This window comes from Acromyrmex echinatior, chromosome 18 (genome assembly GCF_024713525.1).
Source record: "Acromyrmex echinatior isolate Ae372 chromosome 18, ASM2471352v2, whole genome shotgun sequence".
Classification (NCBI taxonomy): Eukaryota; Metazoa; Arthropoda; class Insecta; order Hymenoptera; family Formicidae; genus Acromyrmex; species Acromyrmex echinatior.
Window position 1 is genome coordinate 6,746,941 of NC_141869.1, and position 22,941 is coordinate 6,769,881.

General features: G+C 37.3%; 1 protein-coding gene and 1 long non-coding RNA gene across 42 annotated transcripts in view; one reads left to right on the top strand and one right to left on the bottom strand.

Annotated features, from left to right (window-relative positions):
* pxb (putative Hedgehog signaling attenuator pxb) overlaps positions 1 to 22,941 on the top strand; it is a 647,697-nt gene that overhangs the window by 615,696 nt on the left and 9,060 nt on the right. For all 6 annotated transcript variants that reach the window (XM_087415727.1, XM_087415733.1, XM_087415732.1 and 3 more), the window contains 3 exons: positions 3,744 to 3,975; positions 16,881 to 16,992; positions 21,964 to 22,317. In XM_087415727.1, the coding sequence (XP_087271853.1) occupies positions 3,744 to 3,975; positions 16,881 to 16,992; positions 21,964 to 22,317 (698 nt within the window). The remainder of the gene's footprint in view (positions 1 to 3,743; positions 3,976 to 16,880; positions 16,993 to 21,963; positions 22,318 to 22,941) is intronic.
* The window catches only part of LOC105144806 (uncharacterized), a 450,557-nt gene that overhangs the window by 403,706 nt on the left and 23,910 nt on the right, over positions 1 to 22,941 (bottom strand). The window lies entirely within an intron of this gene.

The window sequence follows — 22,941 nt, forward strand, 5'->3', positions numbered from 1 at the left end:
AAGTTAGTAACTTAAACTTTCTTCCAATTTTTCTTCTCGGGATTTCTTTTGCGCCTTTAATTCATTCGAGAAATTAGTTTAATTCCTTCAGTATACTTTTGGAAATCGATAAGGACGTGAACATGGCTTGAATCGTTTCCTGCGTTACCACCCGAGCTTTTTTTCAATCTTCGTCGCACTTCGACGACCATTGCTGTTCCCCGTATCATCATGACTAAATAAAATCTATTAGGAAATGGAATAGGGCGCGGCGAACAGTTGTGAGTGTAATGAAAAATCTTTACGATGACGAAGCACAGAGGAGAGAATTGACGTTGCAGACGCAAATGCGATATCGACAGTGATGTAAAACAGTAAAATCAGAAGGGTGTAGTTCCGCTCCAACAGAACACTTAAATTTGATTTATATCTGATTTGAGAATTTAGTGAGGTGTATAGCAAGTGCTTCGAGAAATCAAATTTTCGCCATTTCTAAGAAGTATCACGTCTGCTATCGAATAATGTGCACATTTGTATGCAAACGTAATACTACAAATCTACTTTTAAGTTGTCCGCGAATATTTACACAATGCCCCTAAAGTCGAAACTTTATACGTGAGTACAGTTACGAAGCGGAATTCATATTCAACGATCTGATAATAGATCAGTATTTACACCTACCTTTCCCTCGTATCGTTTCGCTCTTTGTTCCCTTTTCGATTTAAAAGACGCGGATCTCTCCTTTTTCTCAACTTCATCTCGACCTACTGCTGAAAGTGCAGTGGGAGTTGTTAACCTTAGCTTGTGGTTTAATTACACGGGCAAATATTATCGAACTGACGGAGTTAATTAGATAATTAAAACTTGAAGGGTAAACTACTTTGCGAGCCGAGCGACGCCCTGGTCTTTGAATATACATGAACATATACAGGCAGATACCATCGGTGTGTACGTTGAAAGATGCAAGACGGAGGATCGCTAACTGAAAATCCTCCATGTTTGAAAATATAATTATAAAGAAAAATCGCAATAGAAATTTTATTTTCGTAATATTCTCTATTTAGCAATGAATCTATCCACAGAATATATTTGAAAATTGTAAAAAAAATTACAAGTTTTATAAAATAAATATAAGAATATGATTTTATGACGGAAAATTTTTATTTTATAAAACAATGTTAGTAATATAACTCATAATTAACTGCTAAAGAAATATTTCACAAAATTACACATATTTTTACTTTCAAAAAATATTTTCATTTATCAGAACTCTTGTGAATTCCTTGTTTTTCTGAGAAAATTGAATATTTAATTTAGTGGTCTATGAAAATCTGAAAATGGTTAAAGTTTAATTTCTGTGAAGTTAGCATTTTTTATCTTTAAAAAAAAAATTGTTGTTACAGTTCTTAATGTATCTCTTAAGAGTTTTAAAGTGCCTTAATAAAATTAAATATAAAAAGTATTATAATATAAAAACTTACTGATGTATTCCAAAAGTTACAGTGGAGGATACTAATATTCTTTAATTACTCAACGCAATATTCCGTGATGAACTTATAGGATTAAATAAATTACACGTAATTTCTCTCGTGATTTACGACTATGTGGCGTCAACTGTACGTTGACGAAGAAATCCCTTTAAAAAGGAGGAATTCTAGCGGCCGGAGATCAGCGGCCGTATGTTTCCGGCATCATTATCTCCGGTCGGCAGAACTCTCGGGACCCTCGTCAGAGTCGGCGTTTATATCGCGAATCCTCTCTCGGATAAGTGAATCCCTACAGTCGGACGAGCCGAGTTTAAACGCTTTAGCGCGATCTGCGATTAGTGGAGAAGATGACTGTGACTGTGATGGACAGGTCAGCGATGTGCATGTATCGCCTTCAAGGCTCTGCGTCGTGCGAAATTTCACAGTTAACGCTCAGCAGACCACCAGTTTTCTCTGAATTATAGAATTTACACGAAGGAGTAGTATAATATTTTTTATTTTTCCTCCACACTCTTGAAATCTGTTTTATCGTGTCCAGAAAGAGTGTGCTTACAGTGCGAAATGTTAAAATATACATGAAAAAAACTGTCCATCTCGATGACTACACCAGGTCTATCTCAAAACTTTATGAACGATGAACTACCTATAATAATGATAAGACTGAATCAGGTTAAAAATAAATTTATTGATATCGGAGCATATCGATACAAAAATGAAACTCTATCGTGGTGATGAAAATGTCATGCAGTCAATAAAGAACAAGAACGAACAATCTAGAACTGCGCGTGCAATCAGATTGATAAATTCGACATCTTCAACACGACTATCTGCTCTCTAATTTTTTAAATTTATTTCGCTACCTTTTTAAGATGAATTTCAAAAGACACGATGTTTATGTTTTGATTTAACAGCGCAAATATGGCTACTTGCATATATTAGATTTAATATAATTCAGAATTAGATTCCGCGCAAGATGCAACGCTAATTCAAAGTGAGAGTATGGACCAATTTACGCGCGTATTACAGATGTGTATTTGCACAATCGCGCAGATACCGGCCAAGAAGCAATCACGACCGCGTTATTATGCGCTCGTCGAGCATATGTTAATTCGCGTAGGAGATGATGAATGCAGCGAGGAACTGGCAGATATACCGGGTATCTTGAAATTATCGTATGTCCTGTCTCTAATATTGAATATTAAATTTAAATTAAATCTTTATATATTTTTATATATTAAATAAAATCCTTTTAAAACTAAAAATATCATTATTTCCATTTAATCTTCTGATTACAAAAAAAAATGTCGGTGTTAATACGTGATGAATTTTATTATTATCTAATTGCTCAATAATTATTCAATAATTGCCGATAGTTTTATAGTATATTATAATATTTTTATAGTAATTTAATATTTTTATCGATGAAAACGTCAATAAATGTCGTAAAATGATCAGAGGGTGAAAGATATGACGATCCCAGGACACCCTATATACATATAAAACGATGCTGATAGGCAAACGCAGTGCCCGATTCATTAAAGTTTACATCGAGGAAAGCTCTCGAGCGCGCCCACAGCAAAGCGCCTGCCTGTACAAACAATTGCAACGAGCTCCCAACTAATCTGGTGTGTCGACGGAGGCTGGTCGACGGCGGGGAGAAGAGAAATGGGAGAGTGGGAGATGAGAGCAAAGTAGAATATCAACATCCTCGTCCAACTTGAGGAATTTGCTGGAAGTTTTCCGAGATGGTGTTTCGAATGAAACCAGAAGCAACATATCCACAGAATCGTCCCGACTGACCGAATTTAACGTACGCGTGTCTATGAATTTGCAAGAGTTATGCGAAAGGAAGAGGATATTCTAAAGAAAATTCCTTCCATTATCCTCTTATAAAACGTAAAGTTTCATTTATATCCATTATCCAGCTTAATCGTGCAGAAACAGATTCATTATTATTTTGAGAATAAGAAAATTCAAATTTAGAATGACTAATATTCATTTCTACTTTCTCTTAACGTAGATTAACTTTAATTCTCGGTTCAATTCGCTCTTTGTCCTTTTTTAATTCTAAGAATTAGAAAAAAATGAAGACTAAGTTGATACGAGATTAAGATTAATCTATATTGGTAGAAACGGACATAAATATCACAATGGTGTAACGAATTTTGATTTTCACCAATCTCGTACAACTTTTTGCTCTTTAATAAGACTTTTGTATTCCTTTTATATTCTTTAATAAGATCGTTGTCTAATATCATTGTTCCTTTTCTGTTGCAGGCACAAGCGGAAAGTGCAAAACCTGCTGCCGTGTAAGAGCGCAGCGGGCGCGGCGGCAGTCGCCGGACGGGGTCGCGTGCTGCCAGACGGCCAGCCGCATCCGGGCCCCGGCATCGGCGGCGGCGGCGCCGGTGGCGCTGTTCTTTACGAGGACCTGCAGGATCATGCGGTGTCGCATTCGCAGCTGCACAATCACCTGCCGACGAGTCACGGCCAGGCGCCGACGATCGAGGTACGAAATTCCGAAGCCCACCCGCGGGTCACCCCGCTGCCACGCGAACCACCGCTGCTACCTGCACGCAGGGAAACGAGACCGCCGCCGCAGCCGCATCATCTCGACTATCTCGACTATCGCGACCCCAGGTCGATACTACGTGTCCAGGACAAGCCGTCGCGGGCGGTCCTGGGCGGCTACCGGACGCCGCGCGCCCTTTTAGCCAAGTCGCAGGGGGTACCCCTGTCGATCACCGCCACCGCCCAGTCGTCCGCTGCTCGACTTCCGGGCGGTACTGGCGCGAATAGTCCATTATTATTGCGGAACGAAAGCAACCTCCTGCGAGACAGCCACCTGCTGCTAGCTACGCAGAACGCCTTGATCACGAGCCAGCGGCCTCCCTCACCTCCTACTCCACCCTCACCTATGCTTTCCCGCGGAGAATTTCCATCGTGTCGAAACCTCGATGTCAGCTTGACCGCCGATGGCTATTCGGCCGACCGCGAGTTACCGCGAGTTACCGCGAGACCCCGTGATTCCGGTATCCCCATCACTCCCACCCATCGACCTGGACTGCGCGCCTCTCCCGCTCGAACGCCGTCGAGCCCAAACGGGTCGGCGAGCCTCGTTGCGGTACCGAGGCTCACGGTCCGAGAGGAAGACCGCAGGCGGCTCTCGGTAGACTCCGAGGGTTATTCCTATATAGATTTCAAAGACTCGGATCTAGAATCCACGAGATACAGTCGTACAGAGATCGCGAATCCTCCCATCAACAGCAGGCGGCTGTTGCGATCGATGACTTTGAGATCGAGCTCGATCGATTCTGACGGTTACTCGTACATCATCGATTACAGCAGAAGGGCGCCCGGCGCCGCCAAGAGGCTCGTCGCCGACGGCACCGAGGAGGAGGTCTGTCCGCTCTGCACCATGCAGCAGATACACCACCTCCTCAGTCAGCCAGAAGACGTCTACTTGCACATCCAGAACACGTGACACGTGCCATCCTGGCCGTCGGTTGACAGTCTCGTGGCGGCGTAGGGGCACAGTCGGTTCTAGAGATCCTCAAGTAAGAAATTAGACACCCTACCTTTGATCTAGCATATTTTTCAGTATCTGCTTAAGGTAAAATGAGATATCCACGCATCTCATTCTATCTTAAGTGGGTCCTGAAAAATATGGCGGATCAGGCAGAAACGAACACAGTTGTCTAAACGATGTCCAATCCCTTACGTGAGGATCTCTAGCCGGTTCTATCCCAAGGAGGTTCAATCCTAAACGCGTAACCCGAGGCGGAAGCTCCAACATATCTTCATGAGTATCGCGCGTCGACCAAGGGTCGACCGAGCGACATTCGATTACCGAGCGTCGTGGGCTATCTTCCTGTTCCGCGGCCGTGATGTGACACGACGTGAAGTGACGTGACGTGACATGACGTGACGCGACATGAGGCGACGCGACGCGATAGCGTAGCGTGAAAGGGACGCAGCTGCGTCTCTGTAAGGTTATCGTCGTAGATTATCTGGCGCCCTGCGGATTCCGGCGAACGGACGGAGACCACCAGGTATTCCATTGACATTGACACTAAGGCTGTGTGTGCTTCGTGATTCGAACTTTGTTTCCTCTGCAAGAGTGTGTGCTGCCGATTTCTAATTTAACATTTAGTTTGTAATCTTTCTCGTAAGCTTTAATATACCGTAGTTCTGAAGCAATCACGAGACAAAGGGGCTTTAATAAATTGCGATAAGCATAACGGTCAGTATTTGCACATTCAATTTTTATACAGATTTCTAGTAAATGCTAGAAATGAAAATGCTAACAGTTTAAGTTATTTGAATACTGATTAATTTAGCTTAACGCTATTTATTAACGTTAGTTTTGGGCTCTTAGCTGAGAAAGTTCTGAGAAATTCAGATCACACGATGCTTCCTCACTGGCCTCGAAAAGATTGTAGCTAGTTTTTTCACATTTCTAGAGAAATGGTAGTTAGAAAAGAAAAGCTATTCTATATGCACTATGCTTAAAAAATGGATTCACTATTACATAATTATACGATGACTAATTGCTAAAGGAAAGCGTCTTGTAATCCGAATGTCAGAAGAAGATATTAAAATACTTGAAGACAATCGTGATAATTGTTCGAATGCTTATTCCTGAAAGAAAGAAGTACAATACACTACTTTATACACACGATAACAGAAATAAGCATTTATTCTCGTCATTTATCGATGCATCCAAATCTCTCGCAGAGGAAACCGTTCTCGTATAAATTATTCTCGCGTACAGAGGAGAAACTTCTATTGATTTATTATTGATTACTTTGTCAATTTTCAATGTTCGAGTCACGTGAGCTTTCACTCATCAATGGGTGTCCGTTTGTTCGTTCATTCGTTCGTTCGTTGCCGCCGCTCGACGCGGAGACGCCAGGACGGGCTAGTCAGTATTTATTTTGTTACTTCGGAGCCGTGCCCGCGCAACCCCTAACAAACTAACAAATCGGAGGAACGCTTGACGTGTAAGAGAAAGGAAAACGAGAAAGCGTGACGCGAAGGAAAACAGGGCAGACGCGCGGGGCCTTATTCGACGGTTGTGCAGGCACGGCGGCCGGGCGCACTCTATGGTTGTAAATAGATTAGAGATTAGACCCGTAAATTTTGTAAATAGTACCTACCGAGAAACGATATATAGACAGGATATATATATATAGATATTATAAAGAATATAGATATTATAAAAAGGAAAAAGAGGATACCCGCGAGAATCCATCAGAGCATCGCGAAAAAAGAGAGAGCTTGATTTCCCGATTTGTAAATTAGCATTATCATTATAACTGCGAATAAGGGGCACCACTATTATTGTCGCCGTCTTTAGTACTATTACGATTATTACGATTATTATTAGTCTATTATTATTATTACCGTTATTTATTACGCACCTCGCCGGACGGTTGGCAACGGTGTCCTGTAAATAACGTCGCGAGCTCGACGAGGCGAAGAGCGAAACGACGGTCTTGTGTATATCTTGAGTTAATGGAAGAAAGAGAGAATTTGGAGGAGAGACTTGAGAAAAATAAAATTACTTTGCTGAAAAATTTGACGAGGAGTGGTTATTGACCCGGTCCACAATCCTGTCCCATCCTGTCGCATCCCTTCACGACACGGCTACAATCAATAAAAGATCACGGATTATTCTAAGTAAGCATCTCTCGAGATCGGAAAGAAACTCGGAAGCGCATACGCGCGACCAAGAGAGAAAAATAGACGCCATGTTTTTTCTCGCGTACCAAAATCGTCTCCCGATACACAATGATAATACGTGGACACGGAATAACCACTTCTGTGTTCAAACTTTTTCTTCTACTGTCTGACTAAAGATATGCAACGGCCTACATCGCTCATTCGATTACAGTAGTATTCTGGTATTTTTCGTATTAATTGAATAAGTTTGTTAGATGAAAGGTCATCTTTTTTATCGATTTAGGATTTCCCGTGTAAACAAAAAAAAGGAACGAAAATTCAATGGACCAAAGTTCTGACCAACATTAACGCGAGTTTCGGTGATGAATTCTCACACAAATGAGAAAAGATGGGAAAAGAAAGTAGAACAGGTCCACACAGGATAGAAGAAACGGATGGGAGGTCAAAAAAGGAGAATGAAGGTGGCTTCTGAAGGGAAGGTGGGCAAGCAGAGGGTAAGAGATTGACGCGTCACCATTGTGCCACGTCACCTTTGCTCCCCAAGAGCGATTGCCATCTCTCGTGGACGAATAGATCTCTAATTTCGCAAATGGAGCCGAGCAAGTATCCAACGACACGACGCGACGCGGCGCGTCGCGGTGCAGCGCGGCGCGTGAATCTTTTTCTTCTCTTACTTTCTGTTCTCGGCACAGGCCAAGAGTAATTTAATTGCTGAATGGTTGGCAAACAATGGTGCATATATCTCATGTCCCTCTTTTCGTCTCCGCACGAAGCGCAACAGAACAACTGTTACTAGTAGAAGAAAAAGTGATAATTTGGACCATACTTAAAAATCTATTATAATTAACATGAATTTTAATTCTTCTATCAGTAATAAAAAGTCTTCGAAATTTTTCAGTATTCTATCTTATATATAAAAATTTGAAAAAATTCTGGTATACTTGTCAGAATTTCAACAACGAGTTTTTATCATCATAAAAGTTAGATTATATTTTATTTATTTTTTACAGATTTAAATTTATCCAAAATTTACAATTAAAATAGTGTTTTTTTAAAGATCCCAGTTGACGAAGCTTAATATCATTTCTTAAAAGATTTTTTTACTAATTTGTTCTTAGAGAGAGATGACTAAAGTTGTGAAAACAGTTGCTGTCACGTCTGGTGTGACCTTTTTGTTGACAATTGATGTTTACGAGGTTTTATATAAAAGTCCTTTCGCATTATTTTTAATGCCAAATTTAACGTGATTTAAAGTAGTTTTTTAAATAACAAATTTTGTGTGTGTTCTAATTCTTAAAGTGCTATTTTTTTATTTTGAGAAAATAAGCTTGAATAATTATATTTTTGCCGGGACATAATTAAATGTAAATTTTGTCAATGTTCTATATTCAGACCACTAATAAATGGATAATGTAGGCTTCACAATTTTTTACAAAAACATTGCAGAACGTTATTTTTCGTTAAAAAAATCTTGATAGTTATAATTTTAAAATGATTTTAAGTCTTTAGAGGTAAAAGGGAAAAGTGCTTATAGTGAACATTCCTAGTCGAGATAAAGTCGCAAGAGTATTAAAAGAATGTATACTCATGAAAAGAAACTTTTGAATATGACAATATCTCATTATATTCAGAATTTTTTATGAATTCAAGCTATTTGGACTTCATGTCCTAATAGAATTGAAGTATCATATTCTGTAAAAATATGGAGAGAATCCATTTTCCATCACGTTCAGATAGTCATTATAATCTCTTTTTATTTAAACAATTTTTTCCATTTTATAAATTATGTTTATTATTTCAAGTGTATTGTATATCTAAACTTAGATTAGTAAATTTGCGATATCATTGGCTTGAATATAACTAAAAAATATAAAATAACAAAAAACAAGATAAGAGACCATGTTATCACCTTTTCTCTACCATTGATCGATGCTCGAAAATCTCAACAATCACACGTCGCTGATTCCGACTTACGTGGCTCTCTCTTTTCGCACCGTGAGATAGCTGACGCGACAGCTTGTTGATTCGCTAACAAACAAACAACATAAATATTTGAAAGACACGGAAAGAAGGCAACTTATGATTTTCGAAGGAAAACAGCAAGAATAATAAAAAAACACGGAGAACATAATGCTCCGATCTTGAGTTTCGTCATGAAAAGACTCGAGAAATGTCTTGATGCTTCGTTTTCATTGATATCCATTTTTGTCACATTCGCGATTTTTTCGATAAAAGGAGTTTAAAATATTTTACTTCTTATCAAGATAAAAAGGAATTTATATGAGATAAATTAAATTTTAATTTCCAATTCTATCACGTTGAAACGAATATAAAGAACGAAAAAGAGAAATCACTAAAGTCATAAGTCTTGGATTTAAAAAAATAAATAAAAAAATTCGGATATATATATCTATAAATGAAAGGATCTGCAGATAGGCTGGTACACCCTGTATATTTTCCAAGATCTGGATTTCATCGAATAGAAGTAAGAACTGAAGGGAAGTAAAAAGTATTCTCCCACTGAATAATGGCACGGATTTTCTTTAAAAATCCCAAAGTGGAACAAGAGACTTCATTGTTTCAATTAAAAGTTGATATCTGATTCTATTCTACTATATATGCAAAAAATTAGTGAAATTAGAACTTCCTTCTCAGGTAATAAAATTCGATGATCTCGACAACGTGTCAATTACATTGCACTTTTATTTAGCGCTTTTGCAGAAAGCTTTTTATCGTGATCTTTCTGAATTGGGTGACAGCTTGTCGATTTACAAATATGAAGTCGAATCAGGCTTAAATATTTGAATGTCAGCGAATCAAAAGAATTTGGTAGATCAGAAAATCCCGACAGTAACGTGTCTCCAATTTACCGACCATTCTGTGTTGTACGTTTCTTTGAAAGAAGTTCCTTTTCTCTAAAAACTTCCTCTTGAAGCGAGCGCTCGGAAAGAGGTCAAGTAAAACTCAAATATTTGAATATTATTAAATTGTTCGCGTCTGTCGAAATCACATATGTAATGACATTTTCAAAACGTCCGTTTGTCGTTTAAATGATTCAGCTTCAAACATATGCCACAATTATCTCTGCATATATACATAAGAAGAGAATAAAAGAGAATGCTCTTAAATATTGCAGACATTATAGACTTCAATTATTATATATTCTTACTGAAAAAATTGTGCTAATAGAATTGCATTTATAACTTTTAAGAAATTACATTAAAATTTATAATCTATTGCAACTTTAGATTCTTACATTGAGACAGAAAAGAAACTTTTCTCTTTACATATTTAATTTTTTCTCTAATTTATGTATTATTCGATAAACTTAGTAAAATTAATTAATTACTATTGAAACACATTTTCTCTTTTGAGCAATCGCATCGATTCTTTAACTTTTATTTATTCGATATGGTATTTGATCCTCGTTAAACTAGAAAATTCATTAAGAATCTCGAATGACGATAAGAAAATTTTCGTGTTCCCCGTGCAGTTTGAATACAAGCTGTGTTACCAAAGTTACATGCGTGATAAGGAAATTACAGGGATCGTTTTGACTACGAAAGTGTATTACGGAGTTAGAATCGTGACGTGTGGGGGTGTTTCGCGCGCGTTCATTCGACGACGACTAGGCCGTAATTATTTCGTCCAGGTTTCTTTTTACCATTATCGATCCCGTCATAAATCTCACTATGCCGCACCGGATAAGCCGCTAGACGGCCAATCCACTGACGAAAGTCTATCGATCTAACATCCACCTGTTGTCAGCTCGATTACGCGCGTCGGTGCCGCGTCGTTAGCCTGGGACGTTGGTATCTGCAAAGCAGTAGCGACATAACGATGGAGGAGCGAGAGGTAAGGGCTGGCTACCCGGACTTAGAACCTAATGCAATTGGCGCAGTAACTAACAATTAGCGGGTTACGGTAACGGGATACAGTCACGACATATTGGCACATGTATATATACGAGTATATATACATATATTGTGTGTATATATATATATATATATATATATATATATATATATATATATACAGTATAATATCTATACGTGCAGGTACACACAACCAGCGAGCTCCATATTATGCGTGGTATGTAGGACGCCAGAGTCAGTGATTGCTCCGCTTGAGTTTACAGACATTATGTATTCGAAATGATATGTCAAGAAGCATTAGATATGGAATTAGGATGCAGATGAGATTATACATTTTAGATATTTGAGAGGAACGTTGTCTATTTCGTTACAATTGGATAAAAAGAAATAATTGAATGGAAAAATAGCACAAATATACCTAAAAAATGGATTTTTTTTTAATTATTGTGAATATTTCTCGTATCCAATTTTTCGACGCTTTTAATGTGTTATTAATTCCGAATATCTGTAAACTCGTTTTCCTTCGAAAAACACGTTTCTCTGATGAATGAAACTCCACCTGGTGAAGTACCGAATTTTTCGATTGAAATTAATTCAAGAAAGTTCCTGATTATTTATGTCGCGAACTTTTGCCGTTAGGTGGAAAGACGAGGCGAGCCCTCGTCTCCCTTTTATGTCGGCTAAGGCACTTTAAGTATGCACTGTTGCCGACGTCCAAGAGATCTAAGTTTAGCGAGGTGCCGGCCGCCTGAGGGGGCTGTGGGATCATTAAAGCGATCAACTTTTCAAAGGCCCCCGCGAGCACCAGCCCAGCCATTATGGGGGACGTATAACAGACATAGAATTTTAATCCTGGCGAAAGAAGGAAACGAGGAAGAAGAAAGAGGATAAGTCGGTCGCATTTTTACACGTTCCGCTTCTTTGACCAAGTAAAACTCGCATCAGGTACCGTAAAATCATTAGGATAATCAGGTTCGCACACGCCAATGAAACTGGCCGAATATCGAATTCTTAGCCGGAAGATTGAAAATTCTCCGAACGTGTGGAACTCTGCCAACTCTAATAACTCGCCTAAAAATGCGGCAGTGCTTTTACGAGAGCTGAACTGAGGTCTGCCTTCTGTTCCTGGTAAATGCGAGATTATTTTATCCCCTGCCGAGTATCCCAAAATGAAATTGCAGGAAATAAGAAATTTAATATTAAAACTGAAATAGAGGCGTAATCACAAGTTTAAAAAAATTACGTAAAATAAATGATGAAAAAGTTTACACATTAAAAAGTTAATATGACCGAGTATGACACGTTTCACGACAATTCCGACCTCGTTTATTTGTTCTATCTTAAAAAATTTGATTACTCGCCTAGAGAGGAAGTCTTCTTGCCATTTTGCACCGTTTAGATGAGCTATGAGCGGAAGTTTGATTCAGGAAACCTGGCTCCGCCTTCATTCTATCTCGAGCTCGCGCTAATGGTGCCTAACTCAATTCCAAGAGGTCGAAGGTTGGACACGCGACTTGGCGAACTCGTAACTCGACTTTCGAAAGAGCCGACTCTATTTCTCGTGAGAGGACATTTAAGTAAAAATTATCTTGTCAATGGAACAAAGTAAAAATTGTGAAAATTATATTTCAGTATATATACATGCTACAGTAATTTAGTTCAAATACGCTAAATAGTATTTTATAGATGCCAAAAAAAGTTTAAATTTAAATATTAACACATTCACAAGTAAAGACAATATTAAAAAAAAAAACAATTATATTTTTATATTTTAGAATAAAAAACACTAAATATAACTAGCTTAGTGTTTAATAGTATTTGTATGTGAATTTTTTAAAATATTTTCCACTTCGTTGTTTGAAGAATTGGAAAATGTTTTGGAAGATGTTATGGCTGTACAATATCGGCTAAAAAATTTTTGTCATAATACGCTCAATTGACCAACTTCAAAAAACAAAATAAATAATTTTACTTATAATAGCTTTATACTGTGAAATGACTATATTTTGCTGCAGGCAAACGATTTTTAAACGAGTAAATGGATCCAAATAAACTTTTGCACGAATATTTATTAAAATTTGTTAGTATATATAAAGTTTGATTTAATTTGTAATGCTATGATCTCATTAAATTTGTAAATAAATATTGCAAAACGCAATTTACATAAGAATTAAGGCAAACAAAAAATTAAATTAAAAAACTTTGCTCCAATTTTACAGATATTCAGACATAATAATAGAATAATCTATGAAATTGTTATATTTTTTTATAATACTTTAAGTGTGATAATGATTGAGAGATGATACATACATCCTTAAAAATTCATATACAAATATATTAGGCATCAATCTAACCTCGATCGTTTTTTTATTTATTTGATTTATTCATAGCGTCTAGTTCAACTTATTATTTATTAAAATTATATACATCATACTTGTATAATTCCGCGATTTAGTATACTACAATATTTCTTTTCGCAGGCAGATAAATATCGACAAATTTACGATCAATAAAACAACAATAAATTTTTATGTTCGGTACTAAATATATGGATTAAAGAGCGAAAAAGTGAGTAAGCGCTCAAAAAATCGTAGACGCCCGGTTGACAGTTTTCACAAATTAAACACAATAATGAATCTTAAATGCCCTTTTAAGATCGCCGGCACTTGCCAGTGGAAATGAGGGATCCTTTTTTTTGTGAACGATAGCACCGCCTTGAGAAATTCAATGGCAGGGCATATAAAAAACGTGTCGGTTTCCTTTACCCTAATCGTCTGCACGCGGGACCACCGAGCAGCTAACTTGATTCTGACAATTTGTACACTCATTCGAGTCCCATCTTACGAACACTCGATTGCGTCCCAGATAGAAGACCGGATTACAGATATTTGTACTCAAGAGCTACGAGAGTCGTTAAAAAAATCGTAAGCATTTCCGCAACATGTCCGAAAGAGACACAAAATGCCAGAAATTAAACTGAGATAGTTTAAATTCCCCTGCAAAATTAGATATAATTAACTTTTATTACATCTCCTCGGAAAAATATTGAATTTATATTTGGATTTAAATTTTATTTGAATTATATACGAAAACTCTTCTAACTTTAATCTCAATATACTCTTTAGTAGTGAACAAACAAAGAATATATGTATATAAACATACATAGCAAAACACGAATCTGGTGCAATATATTGGTAAATTGAGAATATTTCAATATGTTTTCGCATCCCACGATTGTTGCAACATAATACGCTAACCGATAGCGTGCGCAAAATAGTATTTTATTCGGGTTATACGCGCGTGGTATCTACATAAAACTGTGTTTCGTGATATTTCTGTACACAATGAAACTGTGCAATCGATTGGCCTCGTAGACTGGATGCAACTCGACAGAATGCATTTATCCATTATTTTTCCGATGTTTTGTAAAATCGACGACGACGTTCGACCTTTCGGCCCACGCTACTATATATCAATGCTTTTAGTATACAGAAGGATCTTTCACGCGTTCGTCATATCATCGTCGCGACTCGCGACAGATCTCGTGAGAAATATGGAAAACAGACACGTATGTATATATACCGACACATCCGATCGGATCCATTTGTCCATCCGGCCGAGGAGCAGGCGGCAGGAAACGCGACTCGCGCAATTCGGGAGATATAATTTTAGATAGAAACGTAGACCGCGTACCACCCTCGCACGAACCTGATACTCCCACTCGCTATCAGCGATGTTTCAACCCCCGTACGGGATAGAATTTACGTCACGCGTCGCGATCGTCCCATTTTACGCGAGACTACATTACGATTCGTTTGAGATAAAAAGTATCCTCGTAAAAGAGGCAACATTATAAATTAATGTTCGCGAAGAGATCTGGCGGAAAACCACGTGGGTGGTTTCCTGTAGATAAGAATATCGAGATTATCGAGGAAAAATTTAACTCGGACGTGTCAAGGAGATATGTCGAAATGAATATAAGTCGCGCGTGGGATATACCTGTGGAAATCTTTCAATCGTTTCAATTAATCTATTCTTGATATTGGTTTCTTCTTTCTAAATGCAACCTTTTCAGGACATTTTTTTAATTTAGCCTTAATCTTCCGTCCGCAATCGTACTCTTATTCCCTCCATTTGCAATCTAGATTTTTGTCCAGACCAAGTTCTTTTACTATTCTACGTGAAAAAAAAAATTTAAGATTAATACTTTTCAATATCTTTGTTACATTATCAAAAAGATTTTTAATTCAAATGTTAAAGCCTTTATTTAATAAAAATTGAATTTCAATAAAAATGAAAATGAAATTTGAAAATAAGATTTCGTTTATTACTCCAAAAATTTGGCAGACGTTAAGAGGGTTAGGATATAATAAGTCAAACTGAAATAACGTCGGATTTTCGCCGAGAAATGTATTCGATATATATCGTACGGGAAATTGAGCTCTTCGAAATTAGACCGGTTTCAATTACCATGCGTATGGTATCCGATGGGATCACAGGACATTATGAGCCCCCGGACGAGTGAGAGTGATAGCGAGATAGATTGGGGATCACAGTGCGTCATTTGCGCCCGTTAACGCGACACCTCGACCGAACTGGAGAGCTGGTGGCAGACTTTCAACTCGGAAACCAACACAGGACATGGATCCCACCGCTACGGAGACCGGAAACCGTTTGCGGCAGGGTTACGACGACACACGAGGCCATTACAAAGACGAGGCAAAGGGATTAAATCGAATCCTCGATTATGTCGCGTATCTGTTACGCTTCTCCCTGCTGTCCATTGGACGTTTCGATTAACCCTCGTGTTGTGATATTTCGGACAAAGATATTCCGGAAAGAAAACTCTTCCATCTAGCGTCTTTTCGAGATAGATAATGAAGAATCTAACGCATCAATAATTGGGAAAATATAATTTGGCAAGAATCATAGACATTTTTTATTACAGAAGATTCAAAATTTGATCAAATTCGTCTTGTTCATCGAAAAGTGCCAATAGAAATGAGATTAGCTATTGAGATAAATGTCCCTATCTCTTTCCTTCTCTCTCTCTCTCTCTCTTTTGCGCGGCTTTCCTTATTATCCCGCTGTGATGTATAAGCTGCTTGCCAATTTAGGGATTAACTTTCAACACCCTCGCTTTTCCGGTGATCGAGTCAGCGTTTCCGAGACTGAAATCCCAACGCGAGTGACGAAGGGCGAGAATTCCAAAGGGAAGGAGAGGTAGAGGAACGAGTTAATCGTCGACCGGAAAACACGGAGGCTGAAAGAGTGTTAAGGTTCTCGTCTGGTACCCGTGCCAGTCATCCCTCAAGTTTCTTCTAGCTATTCTCCTTCCATCTACTCTCTCCCCCCGTTGTACCCCATCCTCTGCATCCCTTTCCTTTATTCGCTAATTGTTTTCCAACGTTGTCGTAAACAAGTCGCCGTTCCTAAAGAGTCTCGTAAAACAAACGTGGAAACGCGAACCTCGGCTCGTTTGTAACAAGTTGACCTATTTTAGTCACAACTCGGGACTAATTACCTTTCAACCCCGCGGAGCGATGAAGAAAATGGCGGCGGTCTTAATTCTCAATCGGAGTACAATTTATTATATTGCGATAGAATTGAGATTGATTGAATGTGAAATTAATCACAGTGTTCCTTTTAATTATTCATGGCCAAAGCTTCTAATACTTGCGTCACCCGTTATACTTCACATATACTATACTATACGAAAAATGTAAGTAACAGTTACAAGATATTATTCAATAACACAAAAAGTGCAACGTTTAGAAATATTACGACATTATTTTCCGCGTCACGTCGTCCGTACCCTTTTTCTCTAACTTATACTTTTGTTATCACGACGCAGATGCTGGACGTTAAGGATGGCGGAAGAGGGGTGTTCGTCTGCAGTAGCCCCGGTCCTGATCCTTACACATCGCAGGACCTTTATAATCCTGTCTACGAGGAGCTCAGCAACGGTAAGTGCCGATAATCGATGTTTACTTTGGCCGGCTTTGTCCGGGCGTCTCCTTTTACGCGTCGCAGTTTTTTTACGGAAAAAATCTCGGCGGAAAATCCTGAGAGTAACAATGCGACAGTGCAGAAGGAAAAGTCAAAATTTTCACGAAATTATTTGATTTTAAAAAGATGAATTCAACGAGAAATCGAATTTACCGCAAGATTGTTTTAGATTTTATTTTATTGAATTTTCATCGGTTGAAAAATAATAAAATAATTCTTTTGTTTTCCTAGATAAAAGATAATCTTAGCAAAAGATTATCTATAGGAAATAAAAAGAAATAAATCTTATTATTTTTCGACTGGACCAGCCAAAACTTTATAAAGATAAAATCTAAAACCAGTTATTGAAGTTACGCGGGAAGAACGATATTGTTGAAATATATAAAAATTTAAATAGATTAATTAGATACAGATCTGCAAATAATTTTTTGGACCGTCAAAATAATTATGTAGGAAACAAGTGTGATGAGCATGCTGCAAAAACTTTTAATATTCTAGCAATCAGCTTGAGCGTTCTACATCATTATTTTAATAGTTACAACAAAATTATTTTTAGATTTTTAGATTCAGTAAAACGATTCTTTTCATACACTGAGAAAAAAAGTTAGTTGTTAACTAAATGCATTCAATTCGTAATGATTATTTAATTCAAGTATTCGTATATTTAGATTCACAAAATCTAATTTAAAATAGATTATTTCTTTGAATTAATAAATATTTGCTTGACAGCCCGTGACCAGTTTAGTTGAATCAACTAATATTTTTTTGAAAGAGCAACTTTTTTCTCAGTGTATACTTTAAAAAAGAACACTTATATATAATAAAACATTATTACATAAATAATACCATTAATAAATTTTAATAAATTAAATCTTAAGCACATTTTCATGCGACTTTTATAATAATCGACGAAACGATACGAATATTTCGCGAGATCATCAAGCTATCCCGTTGCCTTCTCGATGAAACCCTAACGTTCCCATGCAAACGCAAATCACGCACTCTCCTTTTAGATGAGACTCGCCTCTGAAGACGCTGGGGAGTATCCTCGGGGTCGAACATGTCCGCGGGAAACGCATAGGTACGGCACGAGTATATGAGTTTTCGAAACGGTGTGTCCGTCTGTCGGTTGGCTTAATACACGATTAACATGCGGCTGCGTTAAACTAGCGTTAAATCCCATCGACTAACGCGCGCTTTGCGAGACTTCCTCTTATGTATTCCCCCCCCCCCTTTTTTTATTTGTTCCTGGTAACTACGGGACTGCATTTATCAGAATAATCCGGCAGATTCGCGTGCATCGCGATTTACGAGAAAGTCTGCGGCGTGGGAGATTTATGAGGCAAAAAAAGAGTCGATGGAACTTTTTAAGGACGTTGGTACGAAGGATTTTGGAAGCGAGAATCTGCGTGTCGCAGAAGTTCCGGTCTGCGGAGTTCAATGAGTTCGCGAGATTGAAAATGTGCGAAAAAGAAAGATGGGATTTACGTGAATAGAAATCTATAAAATTGAAAAAGGATAAATCTCTAGAGAGTGAAAAATGAGAAATAGGATGGAAATATATATAAGGGCACAAGAAGCACATAAATTTTTAAATTATCGAGAAAGTTAATGAAGATCTTTGTGATCTGAATGAAAGCACAAAATTCACATGTGAGATCTGTGCTCTGCAAGAGCAAATCTACATGATTTCTAAGTAATTTTCATACTTTTAAAATCCTGACTCAATATTTATTAAGAATTTACAGGAGCAGATATCTAACATCTAAAAATATACATATATATTATATATATATACTTAAGAATCAAGGAACTTAAAAAAATAAAGATCAACAAAACGTACAATTCACGATACTAATATATCTTTCTCATAAAGATGTAATCAAAGTGTGAGTTTATTCAACAAACGAAAATCTGATAAACGCAGTTTTACGTTGCATCTTCTCGTCTGTTTTTCTCTCATAATTTCTTTAAAATCGTTTCTCCTCCCTTTCTTTTTCTCTTTCTCTCTTCCTCTCTTTCCCTCCGCTCTTCTTCGCCGTCGTGTATTTTACCGAAGGAAGATAAGCATGACACGACCTCTGACTTATACTTCCCATTAGTTGGACGGCTAATTAGTATGGTGATGAGGCTTTCGACGTTTGACGAGGACCTGGTAATCGAATATACATGCTGCACCGCGTGCATTAGTCGTAACCACAAGCTCGGCCCGCGTATATACGCTATGTACGCATCATCTTTCTCCAGTTTCGAAACAAGAGAGAACGTCGATCTCGAAGAGGGTGGTCCTGTCCCTTATGGGCTTGTAAAAAATGCCAGAGAATTTAACGGATCTACTCGGCGATCACTCGTCGACGAGGAGGATAACTCGCGCGTTACAAAATTCATGGAACTGATCAAATTGAACCCTGCCAAAACAAATTGCTTCTTCTTGACAGGATAATTTCCAGTTGCGAAAAATACTTTTAATAATTGTCAAAATAATGTTCGAAATATATATTCTTTCATATCTTCCAAAACATTCAACCTCTTACTTATTTCCCGATAATCTATAATGTTATTTTATATAATATATGTATAGTATAAAAATATTATTTTATTACGCACTTTATATCAAATTGATATACACATATTTTAAGACTTATATTTTAAAACTATATAAATTATTGTGTATAAAGATTAGATTTATTTAGTCACACAACAGCTCGAGCTGTTATTATTGGTTAGCACATATCGTGTTATTTTTGCAATCGTGAAATCGGAGATGACGGAAATTGCAGAAAATCCGAGATACGTCTCGATCAACGTCGAACAATGTCGATTAACAAGCTTTCCTCCTATCCTCGATGGAAGCAACGGAGGATATTTCGAGAGGACACTCGTCCGAGACGACGTAGAATATCTCAAGTGGTTTAATGGTCAACGAAGTGCGGACTTAATGTTGAAAGTGGAGCCAGTCCGATAACACCTTCAATCTGTTGAAGAATAATTTGGCGCGGTACATCCCGTCTATCCCGCCTCGTTTTCGATCGAGCCCTCCGATCGCGTATCTTCCGCTCCTGCCGTGAGATAAAAATTAATTGGACGAGCTCGTTCAATTTCTCGCGGCGACCGATTTCAGCCGCTGCGCGCGGCAGCATATTCCGGTTCCGTTTCGAAATATCCGTTTTACACTGCGATTATTTATACGATGTTTCCTTTTTTTAACGTGCGTATACACGCCCCGTTGTGTCGTTAGTATTGATCGCGGCTCAACTACGACATTTCGGTGGAATAACGTGAGGCAATTAATGGAGAAGCGAAGCGAGTTTCGTGTTGCCGAATCGACGAAGCGAAATTTCAACGCAAAGCTGAATTTGAAGATCAGCTAAATAGATCGTGGGTTACTCTATTTACATTCAACGGTGAAATCTTTAATTGTTACAATGCGTTTCTTATCCTAAATCAATTTTGTCCTGAAACTTCATTGTCCAGATTGTCCGTAAATCGAATAAAATCCTTCGCTCCGTAATCAAAGAGACAAATCCATTTTCTTCGTTGATATATAGTGGAATGGAATGGAATTGCGATTGTTGCTCACATGAAACTTTACGAGACGTTCTTTATTGGATAATTATGCTTCTTACAAAATAAAAAAATCAAATTATGAATATTATTAAGACAAAGATAAGTTTTAATGAAAAATAAAATTTAATAATTCTTTTAAGAGTAAAAGTAATTTTAATTTTAGAACGCTGTTGATAAATAAATTTTATGTACAAGTGAGCGAGATTATTAAACACTATACTTTCATTATGATTATTGTGGAAATAAGCTTTTCACAAAATTTATATGTCAATTTGACGTCCCAAGTGATCAGTGTGTATAACAAAGCGTATAAGTGATACAATTTTTAAACAGTTTTGTTATTACATATTTTATTTAAATATTATAAAGAGAACATATATATATATATAATTGAACTACATACTTTATATAATTTCAAAATTGATAGTACACTTATATTGTTTCTTCCTTTTTAAGTTAATAATTAAATTATTTATGTTTATCAAAGTCTAGATTATAAATATTTTGTCGTCAAAGTATGAAAAACTTGAAAAACTTGAAAAATAAAAGTATGAAAAACTTGTGTACGTTAATTAAGAGTAGCCTTATTTTCTTGTAAATTTACATATCGATAGCACTATTATATCACTAATCAATATTGACAGTGTTTTGAAGTTAATCAACTATTAATATTTTTATTTTAAAAAAAGATTAAATATATTATAAAATTGTGTATAACAGTTAAAATTTATATTGAGATCTAATAATATCAAAATAATTAATATAGCGTACGTATAATATTTATAGGTGCACAAGAAAGTTGAGTATAAATTATTTGAGCTGCAAAAATCAATAACATATAAGATCGATGAACCACTCGGAATTGTGATATTATTAATCAAATGACATACGATTTAAAAACTATTAATACCATAATACAATCTTTACAAGAAACAATTATTAAATCGCGAGAAACAAAATTTACATGAAGACCATACCTATATTCCTTACATTACCATACCTAGTTCCTTACATTAATCCTATTAATCCATATCATATCTCGAACTCATTTCACCTGAATTTCTCAACAGAAGTGTGACTACAAATACAAATCTATATTTCGCAACCTTCTCTTAAACATATCTTTCTAAATAATTTACCTTCCCAGAAGCTAATTATCCATCTGATTAATTTCCACCGCGCCTTTGCCAAGGAATACTCTCGTTTTCTTGCGTCCAATTAACCTTCTCTGATTATCTCAGACAGACTTTATTCGCGATTAATCAACATCCCGTCTCGCTAAGAGTGAAATCCTGCTCTTATCCTTGTAATCATCATCATACCGTTATGTTAAGCTCTTAAACGAATTTCAATTCCCGCAGGGGACCATCCGGAGACGGACGAGGAGAGCGAGTTGAATGCTCGCAATCGTCTACATCATCATCACCATCATCACCGTCACCATCACCGTACGTCCAGCGCGTCCAAACCAGCGAGCGAGGATGAATTCGCCGAGGACGAGCTGTCGGTGGGTGAGCCATCGGAAGCAAGGATGCTCACTTCGAGCGGCCCCACCTGGGGTACGTGCCCGGCTGGTGGTAGACCACCGCGCGAACGACGCGGCCGCAGCCCCAGGAGTCTCGATCGACGCAGACGAGACAAGAATCACGACATGGGCGAATTCCACGAGGGCATGCTGCTGGACGCGTTGCTTCAACTCTATCCTAGCGTCGCAGGCAAGTCTATCGAATTATAAAAGACTCTACAGGGTGCATTCGGGGAGACGTTATTAGCGCTATTCGTGTTATTCTATCTTCATCGTTTATTAAATGTAAAACAAGGAAAAGACAATAAATAACAGTAATAGTGTCTCTCCGAACGCATCCATGATATAATAGATATAGAGAGCCAAGAATCCTATGATCATAATATTTGCTGATTAGCTTGGAGTGAAAATTTTATTTTACTTATTTTATATCTAATGATAAGTTTTATGTTTAACAATAAAGATAGCATAACATAATACACTGCCAATTCAAGTGTGTAAAAAATCAATATACATATGTAATTTACTTTCCCGTAAAAATAATAGATACTATAAACGTTTAAATGTATAAATCCATATTTATATACAGTATGTTATTTTTATACAGGAAACATTTACACACATATATTGAAGTTACTTTTTACACTCTTGGATTTGTAGTGTAATCGATGTGTCATTCTATCTTTGTCATTTATTAGACGTAACAAGGATAAAATATGATTTTTCCAGCCAAATATCACGATCACGTAATTTTTAGCGCATTTCCGTTAAACTGTTATAAGATCTCTAACAACGATATTTTGATAGAAAAATG